Source organism: Salvelinus fontinalis, chromosome 3 (genome assembly GCF_029448725.1).
Source record: "Salvelinus fontinalis isolate EN_2023a chromosome 3, ASM2944872v1, whole genome shotgun sequence".
Taxonomy (NCBI): domain Eukaryota; kingdom Metazoa; phylum Chordata; class Actinopteri; order Salmoniformes; family Salmonidae; genus Salvelinus; species Salvelinus fontinalis.
This window is the reverse complement of record NC_074667.1, coordinates 33,559,366-33,579,837: the sequence shown is the minus strand read 5'-3', so window position 1 is coordinate 33,579,837 and position 20,472 is coordinate 33,559,366. Positions and strand designations below refer to the sequence as shown.

General features: G+C 44.1%; 1 protein-coding gene across 1 annotated transcript in view; it reads right to left on the bottom strand.

Annotated features, from left to right (window-relative positions):
• Window positions 1–1,737: 1,737 nt before the first annotated feature.
• The window catches only part of LOC129851533 (cysteinyl leukotriene receptor 2-like), a 52,135-nt gene continuing 33,400 nt past the window's right edge, over window positions 1,738–20,472 (bottom strand). The window contains exons 2-3 of the mRNA XM_055918158.1: window positions 5,140–5,530; window positions 1,738–4,754 (exon numbers count right to left, since the gene is read on the bottom strand). Of these exons, the coding sequence (XP_055774133.1) occupies window positions 3,956–4,754; window positions 5,140–5,530 (1,190 nt within the window). The 3' untranslated portion in view covers window positions 1,738–3,955. The remainder of the gene's footprint in view (window positions 4,755–5,139; window positions 5,531–20,472) is intronic.

Here is a 20,472-nt window from a genome sequence, read left to right as displayed (position 1 = left end):
CGGCTCCCACTAGATGTCAACAGTCAATAGAACTTTGTCTGATTACTCTAATGTGAAGGGGGGCCGAAGGAGACAGGAATGAGTAATCACTGCCATGAGGTGACCCCGCATTGAACACGCGCGTTCACGTGATAGGCAGCTCTGTTCCATCTCTCAACTGAAGTCAATGTAATTCTCCGGTTGGAACGTTATTCAAGATGTATGTTAACAACATTCTTAAGATTGATTCAATACATCGTTTGACATGTTTCTACTGACTGTTACGGAACTTTGGACATTTCGTCACGTTATAGTGGACGCGCTTTGAGACTTTGGAGTTGTTTTCCAAATGCGCTAACCAAAGTAGCTAATTGGACATAAATAACGGACATTATCGAACAAATCAAGCATTTATTGTGGACCTGGGATTCCTAGGACTGCATTCTGATGAAGTTCATCAAAGTTAGGGAAACATTTATCATGTATTTTCTGGTTTCTGTTGACTCCAACATGGCGGCTAATTTGGCTATTGTTCTGAGCGCCGTCTCAGATTATTGCATGGTTTGCTTTTTCCGTAATTTAAAAAAAAATCTGACACAGCGGTTGCATTAAGGAGAGGTATATCTATAATTCCATGTGCATAACTTGTATTATCATTTTCATTTATAATGAGTATTTCTGTTGAAACGATGTGGCTATGCAAAATCACTTGATGTTTTTGGAACTAGTGAATGTAACGCGTCAATGTAAACTCTGATTTTTTTATATAAATATGAACTTTATCAAACAAAACATGCATGTATTGTGTAACATGAAGTCCTATGAGTGTCATCTGATGAAGAGCATCAAAGGTTAGTTATTAATTTTATCTCTATTTCTGCTTTTTGTGACTGCTATATTTCGCTGGAAAAATGGCTGTGCTTATTGTGGTTTGGTGGTGACCTAACATAATCGTTTGTAGTGCTTTCGCTGAAAAGCATATTTGAAATCGGACACTTTGGTGGGATTAACAAGATTACCTTTAAAATGATATAAAACATACGTATGTTTGAGGAATTTTAATTATGAGATTTCTGTTGTTTGAATTTGGCGCCCTGCACTTTCACTGGCTGTTGTCATATCGATCCCGTTAGCGGGATGCAGCCATAATACACTGATTGAAGGGGATTTAACAAGTGACATCAATAAGGGATCATAGTTTCACCTGGATTCCCCTGGTCAGTCTATGTCATGGAAAGAGCAGGTATTTTGTACACTCATTGTATAAGAATATTTGCCAGGGTATATGTTTCATTATAAATCTGGTTATTTCACATGGAGATATGGGAAGCTAAAAGGTTAGCTAGCTTGCAGTGTTTAGCAAACTTGCAAGCAAGGGAGGACAAGAGACCCTTCTTTTGCTTTCACCACAGATGAGAAGATAACAAGAATCCACCCAAAAATGTATTTTGTTTAATAATAAATGTAATAACTAGTGATTACAGGCTATTGTGAAATGGTAGAACTTGCTGTAGTGTCGTGACTTTCCGTTCATTAATCTGACGACTTATTTATTTAATCCACTAACTATGTTTAATTGTTACCCGATTAAATGAATCATGTAACAATTAACACATTAGGATTTGAGACACCACGGAAGAGGTTGTTTAAACAGTTACCAAGTCCACAATTAAACTCTAAGGTATGTATCAGGTACCAAGGTAAGACCCAAGTGCAGACTGTGTGAAGTAACAATGTTTATTGTAGCAGGGGCAGGCAAACGACAGGTCAAGGCAGGCAGGGTTCAATAATCCAGAGTAAAGGCCAAGGTACAGGACGGCAGGCTCAGGGTCAGGGACAGGCAGAGTGGTCAGGTGGGCGGGTACAGGGTCAGGACAGGCAAGGGTCAAAAACCAGGAGGATGAGAAAAAGAGAAACTGGAAAAAGCAGGAGCTGAGACACAAAATGCTGGTAGGTTTGAATAAACAAGACAAACACAGGGTACAATGGGGAAGATGGGCGACACCTGGAGGGGGGTGGAGACAATTACAAAGACAGGTGAAACAGATCAGGGCATCTTATCATATCATAATTCGTAAGCTCATGCATCTTCAAAAACCCCAGCCGTACTCATGATTCAGTACTACACAAATTGGTTTAATTATTAATTTACTAGCTAACTAAATAATAACAGGATAACATTCACACTTAATACATGAGACAAAGGTCCCTAGTGGACTTTTACAATATGGTGGCTTTTTACACAACGACATGGAGAGGGAGAGAGAGGGAGAGAAAAAGACACATATCGTCAATACATTTCAGAATTATTCTTACACTAATCATATAGTTTGCACACGAACCACTGCCCATTTTGAACAAGAAATCATGAATGTATTTACATGTGAGAGCCTTTTTTCGGTCGGAACCAGCCCTCCTTGGGAAGGTTGTTGGCTTTTCATCGGCAAGCTGTATGGCTCTGATTGTCCGAAAGGGATCTCCCCTTTCCCCGTCTTCTACTGTTGTTCACTCTGGAAGATAGTTAGCCAGCCATGTCGACAGTTCCTATTGGTGATGAGCGTAGTAGGATAGTCTCACTTAGTTTTGCTATTCTAGATATTTGACTCAAGATATCTAATCAGCTGTCTCAGGGATTGTCTGAGAGGGGAGTTTGTTTTCCCCCTCGTGTTGGTATTCAGGATTCGCACCACGATGGAAATGAGCTGCAGCTCGCCGTCTCTCTGGTCTAAAGGAAGGTGAGTTTATTTCTTCACCTCGTATTCAGGTTCAAAGTTGCAACCATTTCAAACATGTAGCTCCCGCCTCACATTTCCTGGTCTCTGAGATTCCGTGTTTAAACCACTTTAGATGTGGGCTGCAACTCCCTGTCTTTCCTGGTCTAATGTTAATCTCTGTTGGCAGTCCTTTTATGCCCTTTGGCCAAAGAGGACGGCTCTGTCAGTCTGACATGCTTTCTAACCTCACTTGGGGCCTGTTTACTTACTATGCACAAAGTTATGTAAAACTATTTTCTATTATGGCTCTAAAAATCATGTCCCTATCTTAACAAAAACACTTTCATCTTTTCATATTATATGCACAACGTATTGGATGGAAACTTGACAGATAAAGGGGATATACTTTCCAAGTTACAGTATTTCGTCCATATAATTTTTAACGACATCACAAAATCAAAACCAATATGACATTAGTTTTCTATAACTCCCCACTGACCATTCCCCACATTCTTATGTTAGAATTATTGTTCCAGTATCCACTTTTGACCCTGTTAGAGTTTCGGCAGGAAAAGCCTGTTAACAAAGACATTCCTCTCGTGGATTTTACTGTAGGGGGAGAACGCCCCCCCCCCCCTCTTCACCTGTAATTTACAACAGGGTGTGAACTGTCAAACCGGCCAAGTTCCCTCCTCACCTCTTCTGTGGGTGAGATAAGGTCTGGTTATTGTCAACCATTGCCAAGCTGATCTGACCCTTTGTGATCCTCACAGGACAGTCATGACAGTAGCCAACTAGCTAGCCATGTGACTTTTTCTGATTATATCACATAAAGATGAGAAAGCTAAAAAGGCTAGCTTGCTATGTTTTTAGCCAGGCTAAAGCCAGCTAGCCAGGATGCCAGCTAGGTAATGGCTGGCTACTATCAGCAAGGGAAGGTGACTCTTCCTTGTTGTTTACAAAATTAAAACACACAAATAAAAAAACGTTTCTATCGTCCCCTTGTGAATGGAATTGGCACCGGCGAGGATATCATGTTACCAAAATGTTTCTGCCACTCCAAGAATCCAACTCCACCCAACTGCATGCACGCACGTAGATCAACAGAGTGGCGCTTGTACGGTAGTAACCTTTAGTGTCTTATGTTCCTAGAGGATGTTAGGGTTCAGTCTTTGGTGTGTGTGTGTTTCTGGTTCAGGCCTCAGGGCTCCCTTTTACACATGCAGAAAAGTGTCTCTGATTCTGGAGAGGTTTTGAACCCTTTATGGACTGTCGTTCACAGGGCTGAGTGTGTCTGGTATGGACTCAGGAAGGGTTAGGGGTTGAGCGAGGGGTGTGTCTAGCATTGTGGGTTTTGAAGTCCTTGTTGGAATACTCCTCTTCCTGTGAGAGTACAGCAAGCTGCCCTGAGTGAGGGAGGAGAGGGACCGTTGTCGTGACAAGGCGTTGCGTATGGCCGTTCTGAAGGACTCCCCGGCACAGTAATACAACAGAGGGTTCAGCACGCTGTTGGCCGCCGCCAGACACAGCGTCACCACCAACACCCGCTGCTGTGTTGCAGTAACAACGCAGCCCCACCCGCCCACCACAGAGTGCAGGTGCATCGAGCGAGCCACGTGATAGGGCAGGAAGCACAGCAGAAATGTGCAGATCACCATGGCGACTAGACGCAGAGACTGGCGACGACGTCTCCCCTGGCTACGTTTCAGGCTCCCTGTCTGTAGGTTCTGGCTTATGGCTGTAGCTGTCAGTCGGCGGATGATGCTGCCGTAGCAACCAAGGATGGTGACGAATGGGATCAGGAAGCCGAATGTCACGCCCACGTAGTTGAGAATGAAGATCCTCTTCCAGGAGGCTGAGTTACGGGGCTCGAAGCAGCGTGTTAGTCCCGCCCTCACCCTGGTCCCCGAAAATAGGAAGGGTACCGAAGTTCCACCCACAAACAGCCAGATGCCCAAACAGGCCAATGAAGCTCGGTGGGGCGTGGCCAAGGCTCGATGATGAAGAGGCTTCAGCACGGCCAGCCAACGGAGCACGCTCAGTCCAGTCAGGAAGAGAATGCTATAGGGAATAATAATATAGCTTATTAGTTAGGTGCCTTTCTGGGCAAGCAGGGTCACCTCACATTATAATAACTGTGTGTGTGTGTGTGTGTTTGTGTTTTTTAGTGTACAGCTGTTTTGCAGTGTGTGTGCTTGTAACGGATGTGAAATGGCTAGGTAGTTAGCGGGTACGCGCTAATAGCGTTTCAATCAGTTACGTCACTTGCTCTGAAACCTAGAAGTAGTGGTTTCCCTTGCTCTGCAAGGGCCGCGGCTTTTGTGGAGCGATGGGTAACGACGCTTTGTGGGTGACTGTTGTTGATGTATGCAGAGGGTCCCTGGTTCGCACCCGTGTCGGGGCGAGGGGACGGTCTAAAGTTATACTGTTACATGCACATGCGTACCTGGTGTAGAGGTTGAGGTAGAAGCAGAACACACAGAGTCGACACAGCCAATCAGGGAGTTCCCAGTGAGCGCCCCTGAAGTAGTAGGCCAATCGAAACGGCAGGGTAAGGGAGAAGCATGCGTCTGATAGGGCAAGGTTGGTCATGAGAATGGAAGAGGGAGAGCGTTTGGGCCTCAGTCGCAGGAACACGAACAGCGCTCCGCTGTTGAAAAGCAAAGCTGTAGGGAACACAAGTAGATAGGTGACGGTGTAGGCTCTGTACTTAAAGACCTCATCATCACCGCTACAGGACTGGTTGCTAGTCAATGCCGCCGCCGTGTGGTTGCAAAGGGGAAGGGTCACTGGTGGAAGGGTGGAGTCAAGCCCGTGGGAAGTTTCAAGCCACGGAGCTGGGGAGAAAGAGACACATTATTATTACTATCATAACCAGGGGTCAACTTGTTAATTGTTAAGAAGGGGTATGCTATGTTCAGTATTAGAAAATAGCAAAGCGAACATCTACGATGTTGACCAGAATGGAATGAAAATACAATCACAAGTCAGGTGTATTCAGGATGCTTTGAACGTTGAATGAACATTTAAAACTTGACGAATTGGTTTGAAGTACTAAAAGGACAAAACAAGATACTTAAGGCAAGGGGCATTTCAATATGTTCTTTTCAAATGTTTTATGACTTACAATCAACAATGTCCAGAACATAGCTGATATGAAAATGACTACAAAAATGCATACCGTCATTAAATGTTTTTCAAAGACAACTATTGGCATATCAGACTTCAAATAAGTAGGCCTAGTTGCACCGGCAAAACTGGGAAGAAGTGGAATAAAAGAAGTATGGAAAATAGCAGTAGTGTTCTTCCAGTACACAAACACACTAATTACCCTATATTTAGCCCATTGTAGGGAATATGAATTGTTCCACTGACTGACACTAGATAGTGTGAAAGACCAAATCATTTAAAGATGTGTGTGAAGTCAAGGTTGGACGCAAGAATGCTGACTGGATCCTGTATTTGGGCCTACTTTAATTATTGTAGAAATATGTAGAAATTCTTTGTTGTTTTGAAGAGAATTTCCTGTAATTCAATGTAGTGTAACATGACTCATTACATCTTTTCAAATCCAATTGTATTTGTCACGTGTCAAATACAACCTGACAGTGAAATGCTTACTTACAAGCCCTTATACAACAATGCAGTTTTAAGAAAAACAAGTGTTAAGTTAAAAATAGATAAGTGAAAAAGTTACAAATAATTAAAGAGCAGCAATAAAATAACAGTAGCGAGGCTATATACATGGGGTACCGGTACAGAGTAATGTGCGGAGGCACCGGTTAGTCGAGGTAATAGGTACATAGAGTTATAGATAATAAACAGAGAGTAGCAGCAGCGTAAAAGAGGGGGTGGGGGGGGCAATGCAAATGATCTGGGTAGCCATTTGAAGCTGTTAAGAAGCCATTTTGGACCTAGATTTGGCGCTCCGGTACCGCTTGCCGTGCGGTAGCAGAAAGAACAGTCTATGACTAGAGTGGCTGGAATCTTTGACCATTTTTAGAGCCTTCCTCTGGCCCCGGTGACGTACTACGCTCGTAGTGCCTTGCGGTCGGAGGCCGAGCAGTTGCCATACCAGGCAGTGATGCAACCAGTCATGATGCTCTCGATGGTGCAGCTGTGGAACTTTTTGAGGATCTGAGGACCCACGCCAAATTTTTTCAGTTGGATTAGCAATTTCATGACAATAAGTATGGGGGGGGAAAAGTCTATACTATTTTTTACAAATGTTATTCCACTAACAAATATATTGTAGCATCATTTATTTCAACCCTCAAGTATTAATTTAGTTAAACATCTTTTTCAAAAAGTGATTAGCTCAATTGATGGCGACAGTCACGCATTAGATTACTTCCCAAGCAAAGTCAATTGTTTTGTCTCCTCGACTTTAGAAGGTCATAGCTCAGCCTCAATGTCAATGAACCAAATATATCCATATGTGCATCGGAATCCTGTCTTTCTTGTGAAATGTAAAGCTTGTTTTTCGCCTAAAGTGTTGCGGAGTTACACGTCATTATAGATCGCTTCATAAACTGAACAAAAATATGTAAAGTGTTGGACTGCAGAAGAGTATTAGGGCCAAGTCAAAAAACAAAAAAAGCGAGGGGTGGTGGTACAAAGATTATCATTTTTTGCATGCCAATACTTTCAAAAAGTGGCAATATTTTGAAAATAAAGCTGCAATATTTCGACAATAAGGTCGAAATAATATTTTCTGAATAAAGGTGCAATATTTCCAGAATAAAGTGACAATATTTCAAGAATAAAGTGGCAATATTTCGAGAATAATGACATGCAACCCCTTGACTTTTTCCACATTTGTTACGTTACAGCCTTATTCTAAAACATATTCAATTGTTTTCCCCCTCATCAATCTATACGCAATACTCCATAATGACAAAGCAAAAACAGTTTTTAGAACTTTTGCAAATGTATAAAAAAAAAGTTATAACATTTACATAAGTATTCAGACCCTTTACTCAGTACTTTGTTTAAGCACCTTTTGCAGTGTTTACAGCCTGGAGTCTTCTTTAGTTTGATGTTACCAGCTTGGCATACCTGTATTTGGGGAGTTTCTCCCATTCTTCTTTGCAGATCCTCTCAAGCTCGGTCAGGTTGGATGGGGAGCGTTGCTGCACAACCATTTTCAGGTCTTTCCAGAGATGTTTGATCGGGTTCAAGTCCGGGCTCTGGTTGGGCCACTAAGGGACATTCAGAGACTTGTCCCAAAGCCACTCCTGCGTTGTCTTGGCTATGTGCTTAGAGTCGTTTTCCTGTTGGAAGTGAACCTGCACCCCAGTCTGAGGTCCTGTGCCCTCTGGAGCAGGTTTTCATCAAGGATCTCTCTGTACTTTGCTTCGTTCATCTTTCCCTCGATCCTGGCTGAAAAACATTCCCACATCAGATGCTGCCACCACCATGCTTCACCGTAGGAATGATGCCAGGTTTCCTCCAGACGAGACACTTGGCTTTCAGGCCTAAGAGTTCAATCTTAGTTTCATCAGACCAGAAAATCATGTTTCTGATGGTCTGAGAGTCCTTTAGGTGTCTTTTAGCAAACTCCAAGCGGACTGTCATGTGCCTTTTACTGAAGAGTGGTTTCCGTCTGGCCAATCTACCATAAAGGCCTGATTGGTGGCGTGATGCAGAGATGGTTGTCGTTCTGGAAGTTTCTCCCATCTCCACAAAGGAATTCTGGAGCTCTGTTAGTTTGAATGATGACCTGGTGAAACTATACTTGGGTTCAGTAAGAAGGAAATCGTTGCTCTTTTAGCAAATATTTACCATATTATTCTAAGTATTAGGACCTAGAAAAGGTCCACAGATTCTTTTCAGGAGGATTCGTGGTTACATACATAGGTAGAGATGGGCGGTTTGGGTGTGTATTCATGCAGGAGTGTGTGTGTGAGTTGTAAAAAGTAGGGTCAAAACAAACAAATGGCCATACCCTTACGAAAAGATTGCTGTTTGAGTGCAGTATATAGGAACTGCAGTACACTACAGTATAACTGCAGTTAGAGTGCAGTATAACTGCAGTATGGTGCAAATACTGCATCCAAATGTCACGCCCTGGCCTTTGTATTCTTTGTTTGCTTTATTATTTTAGTTAGGTCAGGGTGTGACATGGGGAATGTTTGTGTTTTGTTGGTTTTGGGTGATTCTATGGTAACGGGGGTGTTGGGTGTAGTATATGGGTTTGTGTTGAGTACATGTGTCTAGCATTGTCTATGTATGTTTAGTTGTCTAGGAGAGTCTATGGTTGCCTGAATGAGTTCCCAATTAGAGACAGCTGATTTCTGTTGTCTCTGATTGGGAGCCATATTTAGGGTAGCCATAGGCTTTCATTTTATGTGAGTAGTTGTCTATGTTAAACGTTTGTAGCCTGTGTGTGCACATCGTTTATTTAGCTTCACGATCGTTTATTGTTTTGATTAGTTCGTAAGTGTGTTTGTTTTGTTTTGCCTTCTTTATCAATAAAAGGAGATGGCATATTTTCCTAATGCTGCGTTTTGGTCCGTCAATCCTCCACACGATTGTGACACCAAAACAACACATTTTTTTTACTGCAGTAATTTTGCAGTGCAACTGCAGTTCGAGTGCATTCTAATTATTCCGCAATTACTGCGTCCAAAATAGCACATTCGACTGCCGTTACTGCACTTTTACTGCAGTTTCAAAACGGCAATCTTTTTTTGTAAGGGTCAGTTTAATTATCTAATACACTCGTTCAAACAGGTATCATGACGTGGCCCTTTTGGGGTGTATATTGTGCCTCCCCCCTCACTCCCTCTCCCACATCAGGTTTTACAACGGTCATAAATTCCTTCTAGAAACTCTCTCTCTTCGCTGCCTTGGAGTATGGAGGGAGAGAGCCTATGGAGAACAAAGACAGTCTTCTTCCCAAAACTCCTAATCAACAAAATTGGAGAATTAAACAATATTTCTATTTTTGAGAATGTGGGAAGGGTCCGTGGACACTTAAGGGACAATCATGTTGAGTGTGTTTCATTTGGTGATCTCATGAAGGACAGGAAACACACATAACTATATATTTTAAAGTGTACATTTTCCAGCTGTCAGGTTTACATCTGAAGGTTGTATAAGATGAATGAATAAGTATAAGAATACCTTTGAAAAGATAACAATGTGATTTAGTCTTCTAAATGAGAATTGATTGTTTTATGGTAACTTATGCACAGTAGCCACACCCAGGTGGGCACAAACATGATGAGATTACCCTTTTCTACCAAAGTATAAAAGCACCCGTGACTCAATTCACACCAGACCAAGCAGTTAATTAAATAAATAAATAAGCCAATTTGTATATTGCTGATTCATAATTTATGCTCGGGTTCGTGCAGATAACCAAGGGTTTGCGACATTCAGCAATGAGAACTGATAAGGCAATAATAATACATTAATACAAGACTGTACTCGATGAGATATGAAAATATCTGAAGAGTCAATTCGGGAAATAAAGACTCTATAAACATTTTCCCATGATGCCCCGACTCCCTAGTTAATTACAGTTTACATGATTAGTTTATTCACGTAATAATAATTACACAGAGAATTGATTTGATAAAATAACAGTCTTCACATTTAATGATACTCAGACACGACATTTTGAATCTAAGATAGAATGAGGCATTTATTTTGATTCAGCCTATATAAAATTGAAAAGCAGATTCCATTATACACCCAGATTATGTGATACAGCATTGGAGCTTTAGACAGGAATTATTGGTTGTGTGTTTGACCATAGAAAATGTCCCGGTGTCGTGTATCTGATGATGTCAGGGTGTTTTAAAGTTAGTGATTACATTTCTGGTACTTGGACAACAATCTAGATAATTATAGAAATTTGAGAAATAGACGCGTTGGGCAAAACGTGCTATTTCTGTCTCCCGCGTTTCAGAACCGGGTAGACTCGGTCATTATTAATTTCTTGAGCGAGGACACAGAGCCAGCCGATTGAAATTTGAGGAGATATTAGCTGACCAAGCGATAATTCTCAGTTCCCCACATTTTCAGTAGCGTGGGTAGGACACAGGCGTATCTTTTTCCTAAAATTACAATGAGTTCCGGTAACTTAGTGCTAGCAAAGAAGAATGCCGAAAATGGTTTGAACGTAAGATGATTACTAGTAAAACTGTTTCCTTGTTTAAGGATGTTATGCTTGAAAGTGTACAAAGTAGAATTAGCTTACACAAGATGCTAAGCTAACAAAGGAAGAGCAACCATTTTGTTTTTCCTGTGTCACGTTGTAATTCCTCCGTCTTGGGCGACGGAAGTCCCGCCCCTTTGTACTTCCGTTTGATTTCAGCTTTCTGTGATCAGTGACCCCTGGGGGTGAAGAATCAGCAGTACCTTTTTTTTTTACATAATTATTTAGGTGACACCCAACGTGTATCACGTTTAACAAGTGGTTACTTATGATATCCAGCCAGTCTCAACTGATTGGATATCGATGTCTCATTCAATTGAACTAATAAGTAAAATTGCCAGACTTACCTTTTTCAAATGGACATTTGAAATATTATCCAAATTGATTGGTTTCTACAAATGACACAATTTAAACTTTTCCACATGAACCTTGATACAGCAACGTTATCAGGTTAATTAAAGTTTAATTCCCAAATAGCCTATACAGGTTTGATTTATCATTAACATTGATGAATCAGTCAAATTTGCTTTTGCAAAGCTTATTCAGTACTACCCAGTACTGAAGGAAGTCCCGCCTTCGCGGGAATCCCATGTGGCTTTATGAATAAGTAACCCTAGTGGTGAATGTACCCTAACGTTTGAACTACGGTTCACACTTATGATAATTCAGCCAATCTCAATTGATTGTATGTAATCTTCTCATTCAATTTAATAAGTTAAATTGTCAAATACCTTTTCAGGTTCTTCCAAGTAAATTAGACATTTTAAACTTTTCCATATTAACCTAGATGAAGCAACGCTTTAAGGTTAATTAAAGTTGAATTCCCAGATAGCCTATCCAGGTATCATTATCATTGATTAATCAATTCAATTTGCTTTTGCAAATTCATTCGTTCAACTCCCACATTACGGATAGAGTAGTGATAGTTCATTAACGTCTATAAAGAGATTAAAATCGTCTTTGCAGTGTAACGATAGTCTATGTCGTCCTCCTCATCGGACGAGGAGAGACGAGAAGGATCGGACCAATATGCAGAGTGGTTAGTTTCCATGGTAATTTAATAACACGAAAACAATATGCGATACAAAATAACAAAATGAAACTACCGTTACAGTCCCGTGTGGCGAAACACTAACAAGGAACAAACACCCACAAAACACACTTGAAACCCCGGCTGCCTAAGTATGATTCTCAATTTTTTAATGTTCTAATAATGTGCAAGCTATCAGAGGGGGTAGTCCCCACTCCCCCGCTAATTAGTGAACCCTCACCCATAAATGGATTGATCTCTGACCTCAGCAGTGATACAAACCCTAATTATGCCATTAGTGGAAAAACAGCAGAAATTGCGAACAACGTTCTCCAAAATCAACCATCAAACGTAGGCTTTGTAACAGTTCTCTCCACTTTAGCCCTTATGTATCGCCATCACAGATTGGCATTGGTCCAGTATTGCAGTGCTCAGCAGAAACACGTGTGTCACGTTCCTGACCTGTTTTCTGTTAATTTTGTATGTGTTTAGTTGGTCAGGGCGTGAGTTGGGGTGGGCATTCTATGTTTTGTGTTTCTATGTTTAGGTCAGGTGTAATTAGCCTTATATGGTTCTCAATCAGGGACAGGTGTTTGACGTTTCCTCTGATTGAGAACCATATAAAGGTAGGCTGTTCACACTGTTTGTTTGTGGGTGATTGTCTCCTGTGTCCGTATATGTTACCACACGGGACTGTATCGTTTGTTTGTAGTCTGTTCCTGTTCGTGAGTTCTTCGTGTATTTATGTAAGTTCCATGTTCAGGTCTGTCTACGTCGTTTTGTTATTTTGTAGTTTGTTGAAGTGTTTTTGGTTTTCGTCTTTTCTTTAATAAACTTCGTTATGTCAAATTATCATGCTGCGCTTTGGTCCAATCCCTACTCCTCTTCTTCTTCCGAAGAGGAGGAGGACAGCCGTTACAGAATCACCCACCAACCATGGATCAAGCAGCGTGAGAGGAACCAACAGCAGCGGCCAAAGAACCAGGACTCGTGGACTTGGGAGGAAATATTGGACGGAAAGGGACCCTGGGCTCAACCAGGAGAATATCGCCGCCCCAAAGCTGAGCTGGAGGCAGCGAAAGCAGAGAGGCGGCGTTTCGAGGAGCTAGCTCGGAAGCAGGAGAAGGATCTGGGTTACACTACGTGGGAGGAGATCGACAGGTGGGGGATCGACCCAGGGTGAGTGCCGGAGCCCGCCTGGGATTCTTTGGCGCAGTGCGAGGAGGGATACCGGCGAATGGAGACAGCACGACGATGCGGTAGGAAGCCTGTGAGTAAACCCCAAAAATTTATTGGGGGGGGCTAAAAGGGAGAGTGGCGAAGTCAGGTAGGAGACCTGCGCCCACTCCCTGTACTTACCGTGGAGAGCGAGAGTACGGGCAGACACCGTGTTACGCAGTAGAGCGCATGGTGTCTCCTGTACGTGTGCATAGCCCGGTGAGGGTTATTCCACCTCCCCGCACTGGCAGGGCTAGAATGAGCATTGAGCCAAGTGCCATGAAGCCGGCTCTACATATCTGGCCACCAGTGCGTCTCCTTGGGCCGGCTTACATGGCACCAGCCTTACGCATGGTGTCCCCGGTTCGCCTACATAGCCCGGTGTGGGTTATTCCACCTCCCCGCACTGGTCGGGCGACGGGGAGCATACAACCAGGTAAGGTTGGGCAGGCTCAGTGCTCAAGGGAGCCAGTACGCCTGCACGGTCCGGTATTTCCGTCGCCACCTCCCCGCTCCAGCCCAGTACCACCTGTGCCTACACCACACACCAGGCTTCCAGTGCGTCTCCAGAGCCCTGTTCCTCCTCCACGCACTAGCCCTATGGTGCGTGTCTCCAGCCCAGTACCACCAGTGCCTACACCACGCACCAAGCCTCCTGCGCGTCTCCAGAGCCCTGTACGCACTGTTCCTTCTCCCCGTACTCGCCCTGATGTGCGTGCCCTCAGCCCGGTAACACCAGTGCCGGTACCACACACCAGGCCTATAGTACGCCTTGAGAGTCCAGTGTGCCCTGTTGTTGTTCCCCGCACTAGCCTGATGGTGCGTGTCCTTAGCCCGGTACCTCCAGTTCCGGTACCACGCACCAGGCCTACAGTGCGTCTCAGCCGGCCAGAGTCTGCCGTCTGCCCAGCGGCGCCTGAACTGCCCGTCTGCCCAGCGGCGCCTCAACTGCCCGTCTGCCCAACGCCGTCTGAACTGTCCGTCTGCCAAGCGTCGCATGCACTGCCCGTCGGTACTGAGCCTTCAAAGCCGCCCGTCTGCCATGAGCCTGCAAAGCCGCCCATCTGCCATGAGCCTACAGAGCCGTCCGCCAGACAGGAGCCGCTAGAGCCTTCCGCCAGACAGGAGCCGCTAGAGCCTTCCGCCAGACAGGAGCAGCCAAAGCCTTCCGCCAGACAGGATCAGCCAGAGCCTTCTGCCAGTCAGGATCAGCCAGAGCCTTCTGCCAGTCAGGATCAGCCAGAGCCTTCCGCCAGACAGGATCAGCCAGAGCCTTCCGTCAGACAGGATCAGCCAGAGCCTTCCGCCAGCCATGACCAGCCAGAGCCGTCATCCAGCCATGACCAGCCAGAGCCGTCATCCAGCCATGACCAGCCAGGGCCGTCATCCAGCCATGACCAGCCAGGGCCGTCATCCAGCCATGACCAGCCAGAGCCGTCATCCAGCCATGACCAGCCAGAGCCGTCATCCAGCCATGACCAGCCAGAGCCGTCATCCAGCCATGACCAGCCAGAGCCGTCATCCAGCCATGACCAGCCAGAGCCGTCATCCAGCCAGGATCCGCCAGAGCCGTCATCCAGCCAGGATCCGCCAGAGCCAGTCAGCCAGGATCCGCCAGAGCCAGCCAGCCAGGATCCACCAGAGCCAGCCAGCCAGGATCCGCCAGAGCCAGCCAGCCAGGATCCGCCAGAGCCAGCCAGCCAGGATCCGCCATACAATCCGGTGTTGCCCCTCATTCCGGTGTTGCCCCTCATTCCGGTATTGCGCCTTAGTCCGGTGCTGCCCCTTAATCCGGTGGGTTTAATTTGGAGGGTGGTCATTGGGAGGAGGCTACAAAAGCGGGGTTTGACTATGGTGGGATGGGGACCATGCCCAGAGCCTTTGCCGCCACCGTGGACAGATGCCCACCCAGACCCTCCCTTAGACTTTTGGTGGTGCGTCCGGAGTTCGCACCTTGAGGGGGGGGTTCTGTCACGTTCCTGACCTGTTTTCTGTTAATTTTGTATGTGTTTAGTTGGTCAGGGCGTGAGTTGGGGTGGGCATTCTATGTTTTGTGTTTCTATGTTTAGGTCAGGTGTAATTAGCCTTACATGGTTCTCAATCAGGGACAGGTGTTTGACGTTTCCTCTGATTGAGAACCATATCAAGGTAGGCTGTTCACACTGTTTGTTTGTGGGTGATTGTCTCCTGTGTCCGTATATGTTACCACACGGGACTGTATCGTTTGTTTGTAGTCTGTTCCTGTTCGTGAGTTCTTCGTGTATTTATGTAAGTTCCATGTTCAGGTCTGTCTACGTCGTTTTGTTATTTTGTAGTTTGTTGAAGTGTTTTTGGTTTTCGTCTTTTCTTTAATAAACTTCGTTATGTCAAATTATCATGCTGCGCTTTGGTCCAATCCCTACTCCTCCTCTTCTTCCGAAGAGGAGGAGGACAGCCGTTACAACGTGCAAGACATGGCTGACATGAAGGGACAGGTGGAGAGAACCGAGCAACTATTGACAAAAGCAGGAAATTAAAACATTCTGCAAGCTGAGGAACTGCGTTTGAAATCGAAACAATTAAAAGTAACTGCAAATACTTATGATGAACGAGCACAAAATCTTCAAAAAAATTGTTTTCTACAGGAATAACTCGATTTAGCCAAAACTAAATACAATGTAGTCCACTCCAAACTAGATAAATCTGTCGAGTTATCTACAACGAAGCACGAAATGTGATAACATGCAGGCAGTTTTGTTGAATGTTACTCAGCCAGCAGCATACCACCCTGCATACCACTGTTGGCTTGTTTCTGAAGCTAAGCAGGGTTGGTCCTGGTCAGTCCCTGGATGGGAGACCAGATGCTGCTGGAAGTGGTGTTGGAGGGCCAGTAGGAGGCACTCTTTCCTCTGGTCTAAAAAAAAAAAAAAAATATCCCAGGGCAGTGATTGGGGACACTGCCCTGTGTAGGTTGCCGTCTTTCGGATGGGACGTTAAACGGGTGTCCTGACTCTCTAAGGTAATTAAAGATCCCATGGCACTTATTGTAAGAGTAGGGGTGTTAACCCTGGTGTCCTGGCTAAATTCCCAATCTGGCCCTCAAACCATCATGGTCACCTAATAATCCCCAATTGGCTCTTTCATCCCCCTCCTCTCCCCTGTAACAATTCCCCAGGTTGTTGCTGCATGTGTTCTCAGTAAATTTACCTGGTAAAATAACAGTAAATAAAATAAAGTAACAATGTTCTACTCCAAATGCTGCAGATCAAAGACAATCAGTTAATGAACACAATAGCTAAGTTGGATGACAAAACAGGACTCATTGAAGTCGGTAACCAAATGAATGAGGAGAGAACTCAAGTCATGAAGATTGAAATAATGATTTCTAAGCAAAGGGAGGAAATCGCATCACTAAATCTCTCGCTCCGTACTCAAGACCTCTATCTGCAACCATGACAGATAGGTATGAGACCGAAAGGAGCAATTGAGACACTCACGTGTCCAAAATTAGTACTCTAATGCAATGCAGCAGAATACCACCCTTAGGTACAATCTGGTGGAATTCCAGAATGGTCACGTGCTGCAGCGTGACTACCCAACCAAGCAACCAGAGCCTGGTAGTCAAAGGAGTGAAGACAATAGAAGGTTTCAGATTTTGCCTCCCTCGTGTCCCTCAGTCTTCTCCTCTTGGCCATTCTGCACTGAGTAATATGGCGCATCTTCGCCAACAAAGCCAAAGCTTGGCTTCTCCTCTTGACCTTTCGGCCCCAATTTCCCCACAGGATAAAGCCAACCTTTCCACCCGCTTGGCGCGGAATGCCTTGACAAACTCGTCAAAAATGTCCCCACCTTTGACCCCGTTCCAGGTCAGCCAAACGATACTGAGAAGTTCCTAGCTGACAGATGAGGCATTGGATGGCTACCTGAACGCTACGGGTTCTGACAGGGTTTACCTGTTGAAGTGAATGTCAAATAGACACGTGATGAGGTTAGTTCGTCTACAACAGCAACACATGCTAAATGACTACGCTAACCTTGCCACAGCATTGACATTAGAATTCAGTGGTTCTGCAACTCGCAAACACGATAGCTCACTGGCTAAGACTGTCAAACAAGCTCGGAATGAACACCCACAAGCTTACTATCATAGGCTTCGTTCAGCTTACTTTGGTCTACTCACTGAAACAGGAATGGAAGAGCTGTTACCATTCAAACGAATGTTTCTGTCGAACATGTATCCTACCTTCATTAATTACTTGGGCCCTACAGCCCACATTGTCTGGCCTATCTTACAACTCGGAGAACTTGCAAGCACAGCTTTTGAGGCATCAAAAGATCAGCCCACTAAGAGCCCTGACATCTCGGTTTAGAAGTTTGACCAGGAGCACTCAACCCAGTTAGAGGGTGCATTATCAGGTATTGGAGCGTTGAGGAATGACGCACAACAATGGTTTCTACCATGAAACCACGACTTCAATAACCACCCCGGTCAAAATAACTGTAAAGTATGAAGCCATCGAAACGACTACCGCTACAATTGACCGGTTCGCTACGTTCCTCCACCCAACCCACACAAAGTGTCAGAGCACAAGGGTAACAAAGGGTTAAAGGACGATCAAAACGTAGACCAATGTTCTCTAGAAGTTCCACTACATGAAGAACTAAAGCGAGAAAATTTGAGAAAAGGGTAAAAGATCAGTCACAAGGACAAGACTGGGTATTGCTGGACACCAGGTCTGCAGGAATTAACACCCTTAGCAAGGAAGTTTAAAATCAAATTTCTCCCGCTCTCACTCGAGACCCTATCCAGGGCCTACTCGATCAAGAAACACGCCCACAGGCTTTATCTATAGACTCTGATACAAAGGTTGCGAAGAAAAAGGTCAAAAGCTTTGCTAAAGCCATCTCCACTCAAAATCCGAAAAGTCAATCTGCTTTCATCTTGAACAGAAATGGCACATCACGTCATTGCGAACAACCACTCCACTTTGTGGGGAATATGTCCACTAAACGTGACTCTAAACGGCAATACCTGGAAATAGTCCTGGAGGAATGCTTAACTTGTAATGTGCTAATTGATTCATTGTTTGATGATCTCAAAAGGGTTTTGAAGCCAACTAAACGTTGGTTAAAAGTGCAATGATCCGACACTACACTTCGAGGTTTCACCCAGACTACCTGGCCTCTCACATTGAGAATCATGCTGAAACTACACTTCCTGGACGTATTGCTCGTTCACCCTGTGTATGTTACCAGTCTCGAATCTGAACCCCTGGAGCAGACTTGATGGATCGGTTACTCCCACTGATGGATTGGAAACCAACTATGTATGGTCACAGGTCACAGTGCCTTCTCCACTGACCACACTGTCTTCTCCTAATGCTAGCTGCAACACAGTCATTCACAAGGGGTATTTGTCAAAGAACCCTTTGAGAAAGAGATGTTTCGAAACATCTGCTGGCGCAGAATCAGATCCAAGGAGATATTACCATATCTCGACACATTTCACCAGCAAACCCGATTGACCATTCTTTTCATGATTTTGAGCCAACAGTCTCTGTGAATAAGCAATTTCCCTCCTCCTTGAAGTTGTGCAACACGGTAGTTGAGATGAACTTCTCTTGTCCTTCGGATACTTCTGCAAGCACTGCGGCCGTCTCAGCAAGAAAAATATTGATGCGCAGAGTGTACTCTGCTTCCGATGATACATCTTCCGCTTTGTGGGGGACTGTCACCCCTTACAATGACACTAATGGCGTCAGTCCAGCAACTGACCCGATGACTCCCACTGGTGAAACACTTGCGATATCACAGACAGATATCCTCGTCTCAGTTTGCAGGTACTGAAGAGGTTGCCACACGCGGACGCTGTGGTGACTGACAGGCCTCGACAGCCACTGAATGTTTTGAGGCACAAACACCAGGAGATTTTGTTAAAAGGTTAGAGCCATCCTCAGAGCAACGCATCCGCTGACAACTCGTACATAGGGTACGATCTTTTTGTTTGTACCTCGGATACGAACACCAACCGCTGGTGGGGGGGGTGGGGGGGGGTGGGGGGGGGGGGGGGTCCCGAGACACAAAGGGGGGGAATACTAGCCCAGACCCACGATGAGCCTCATCGCAGCTGATGGGGGGGTCGAGACTACATGCAACACTGTACGAGGCCGCCAGAGCAGATAACAAATCTAGTTGTAAACTTCCCCAGGAGAACACAGAGGACGGGGATAACCTTAGAACAATATCTAAGATATTACGGAGGTGTACACACTGGTCGTAAAAGAAGTCCAGTGGACGTTCCACCTCCAAAACAAATGGCAAAAATAGGCACGCCTTGCCATGTGTAGATTCAACTACAATACAACTAGTAAAATGCTATAATCATGTGTTCCTGTAGGATAACATTTCAGAATACATCGGTAGGACAACTGGTCCCCTTGAGTACCAATACCAATTCCAGCACAGTCAGTCCAGCCACAATCAGTAAGAAGGTTAGAGACCTCACAAGTCAAATTGCTATTGATAACAGTGACAGAGGAGTTAGTAGTCACTCAGATTGCAACACGTGTAAGGGAATCTCCAGAACACTCTTCTGATGGGCAACACACATGCCACTAATAAATAGAACCCTCCATTCAGGAGGAAAGTTATTAGAAGTCATGAACCATGATCACACCACGAATGACTGGTTCAGTGCTTATAAAGTACTTCCGTTTTGAAGTTAGCTCCTCTGTGGATGACATAGCTATTAAATAAACTCCTTCATACCTAGTTATGCACTTGAAAATGTATCAATTGACCAATTCGGCACATTTGGGCATACTTGATACAAAATATTGTCCAGTATTGAAATGCTTCATTGGATCAATCTGAAACTTTGCACACACACTGCTGTCATCTAGTAGCAAAAAATCTAAATTGTGCCTAAACTGCAATAATACATTATGGCCTTACTCTTGCATTTCAAAGATGAAACATAAATAAAATTCCAAATGCATGTTTTTTTTGTTTGTATTATCTTTTACCAGACTTTATGTGTTATATTCTCCTACATTAATTTCACATTTCCACAAAATTCTAAGAATTTCTTTTCAAATGATATCAAGAACATGTATATCCTTGCTTCAGGTCCTAAGCTACAGGCAATTAGATTTTGGTATTTCATTTAAGGAGAAAATTGAAAAAAAGGGTCCGATCCTTAATTAACCAAACTCCCTACTTTAGTCTTGAAATATAACTGCAACTTTATTCTCAAGATGTTTAGTTCATTCTCAAAATTAAATTTCGACTTTATTTTAGAAATATTGCCACTTCATTTTTGTAATTTAGACTTTATTCTCTAAATATTGCCACTTTATTCTATAAATATTGTCGCGAAATAAAGC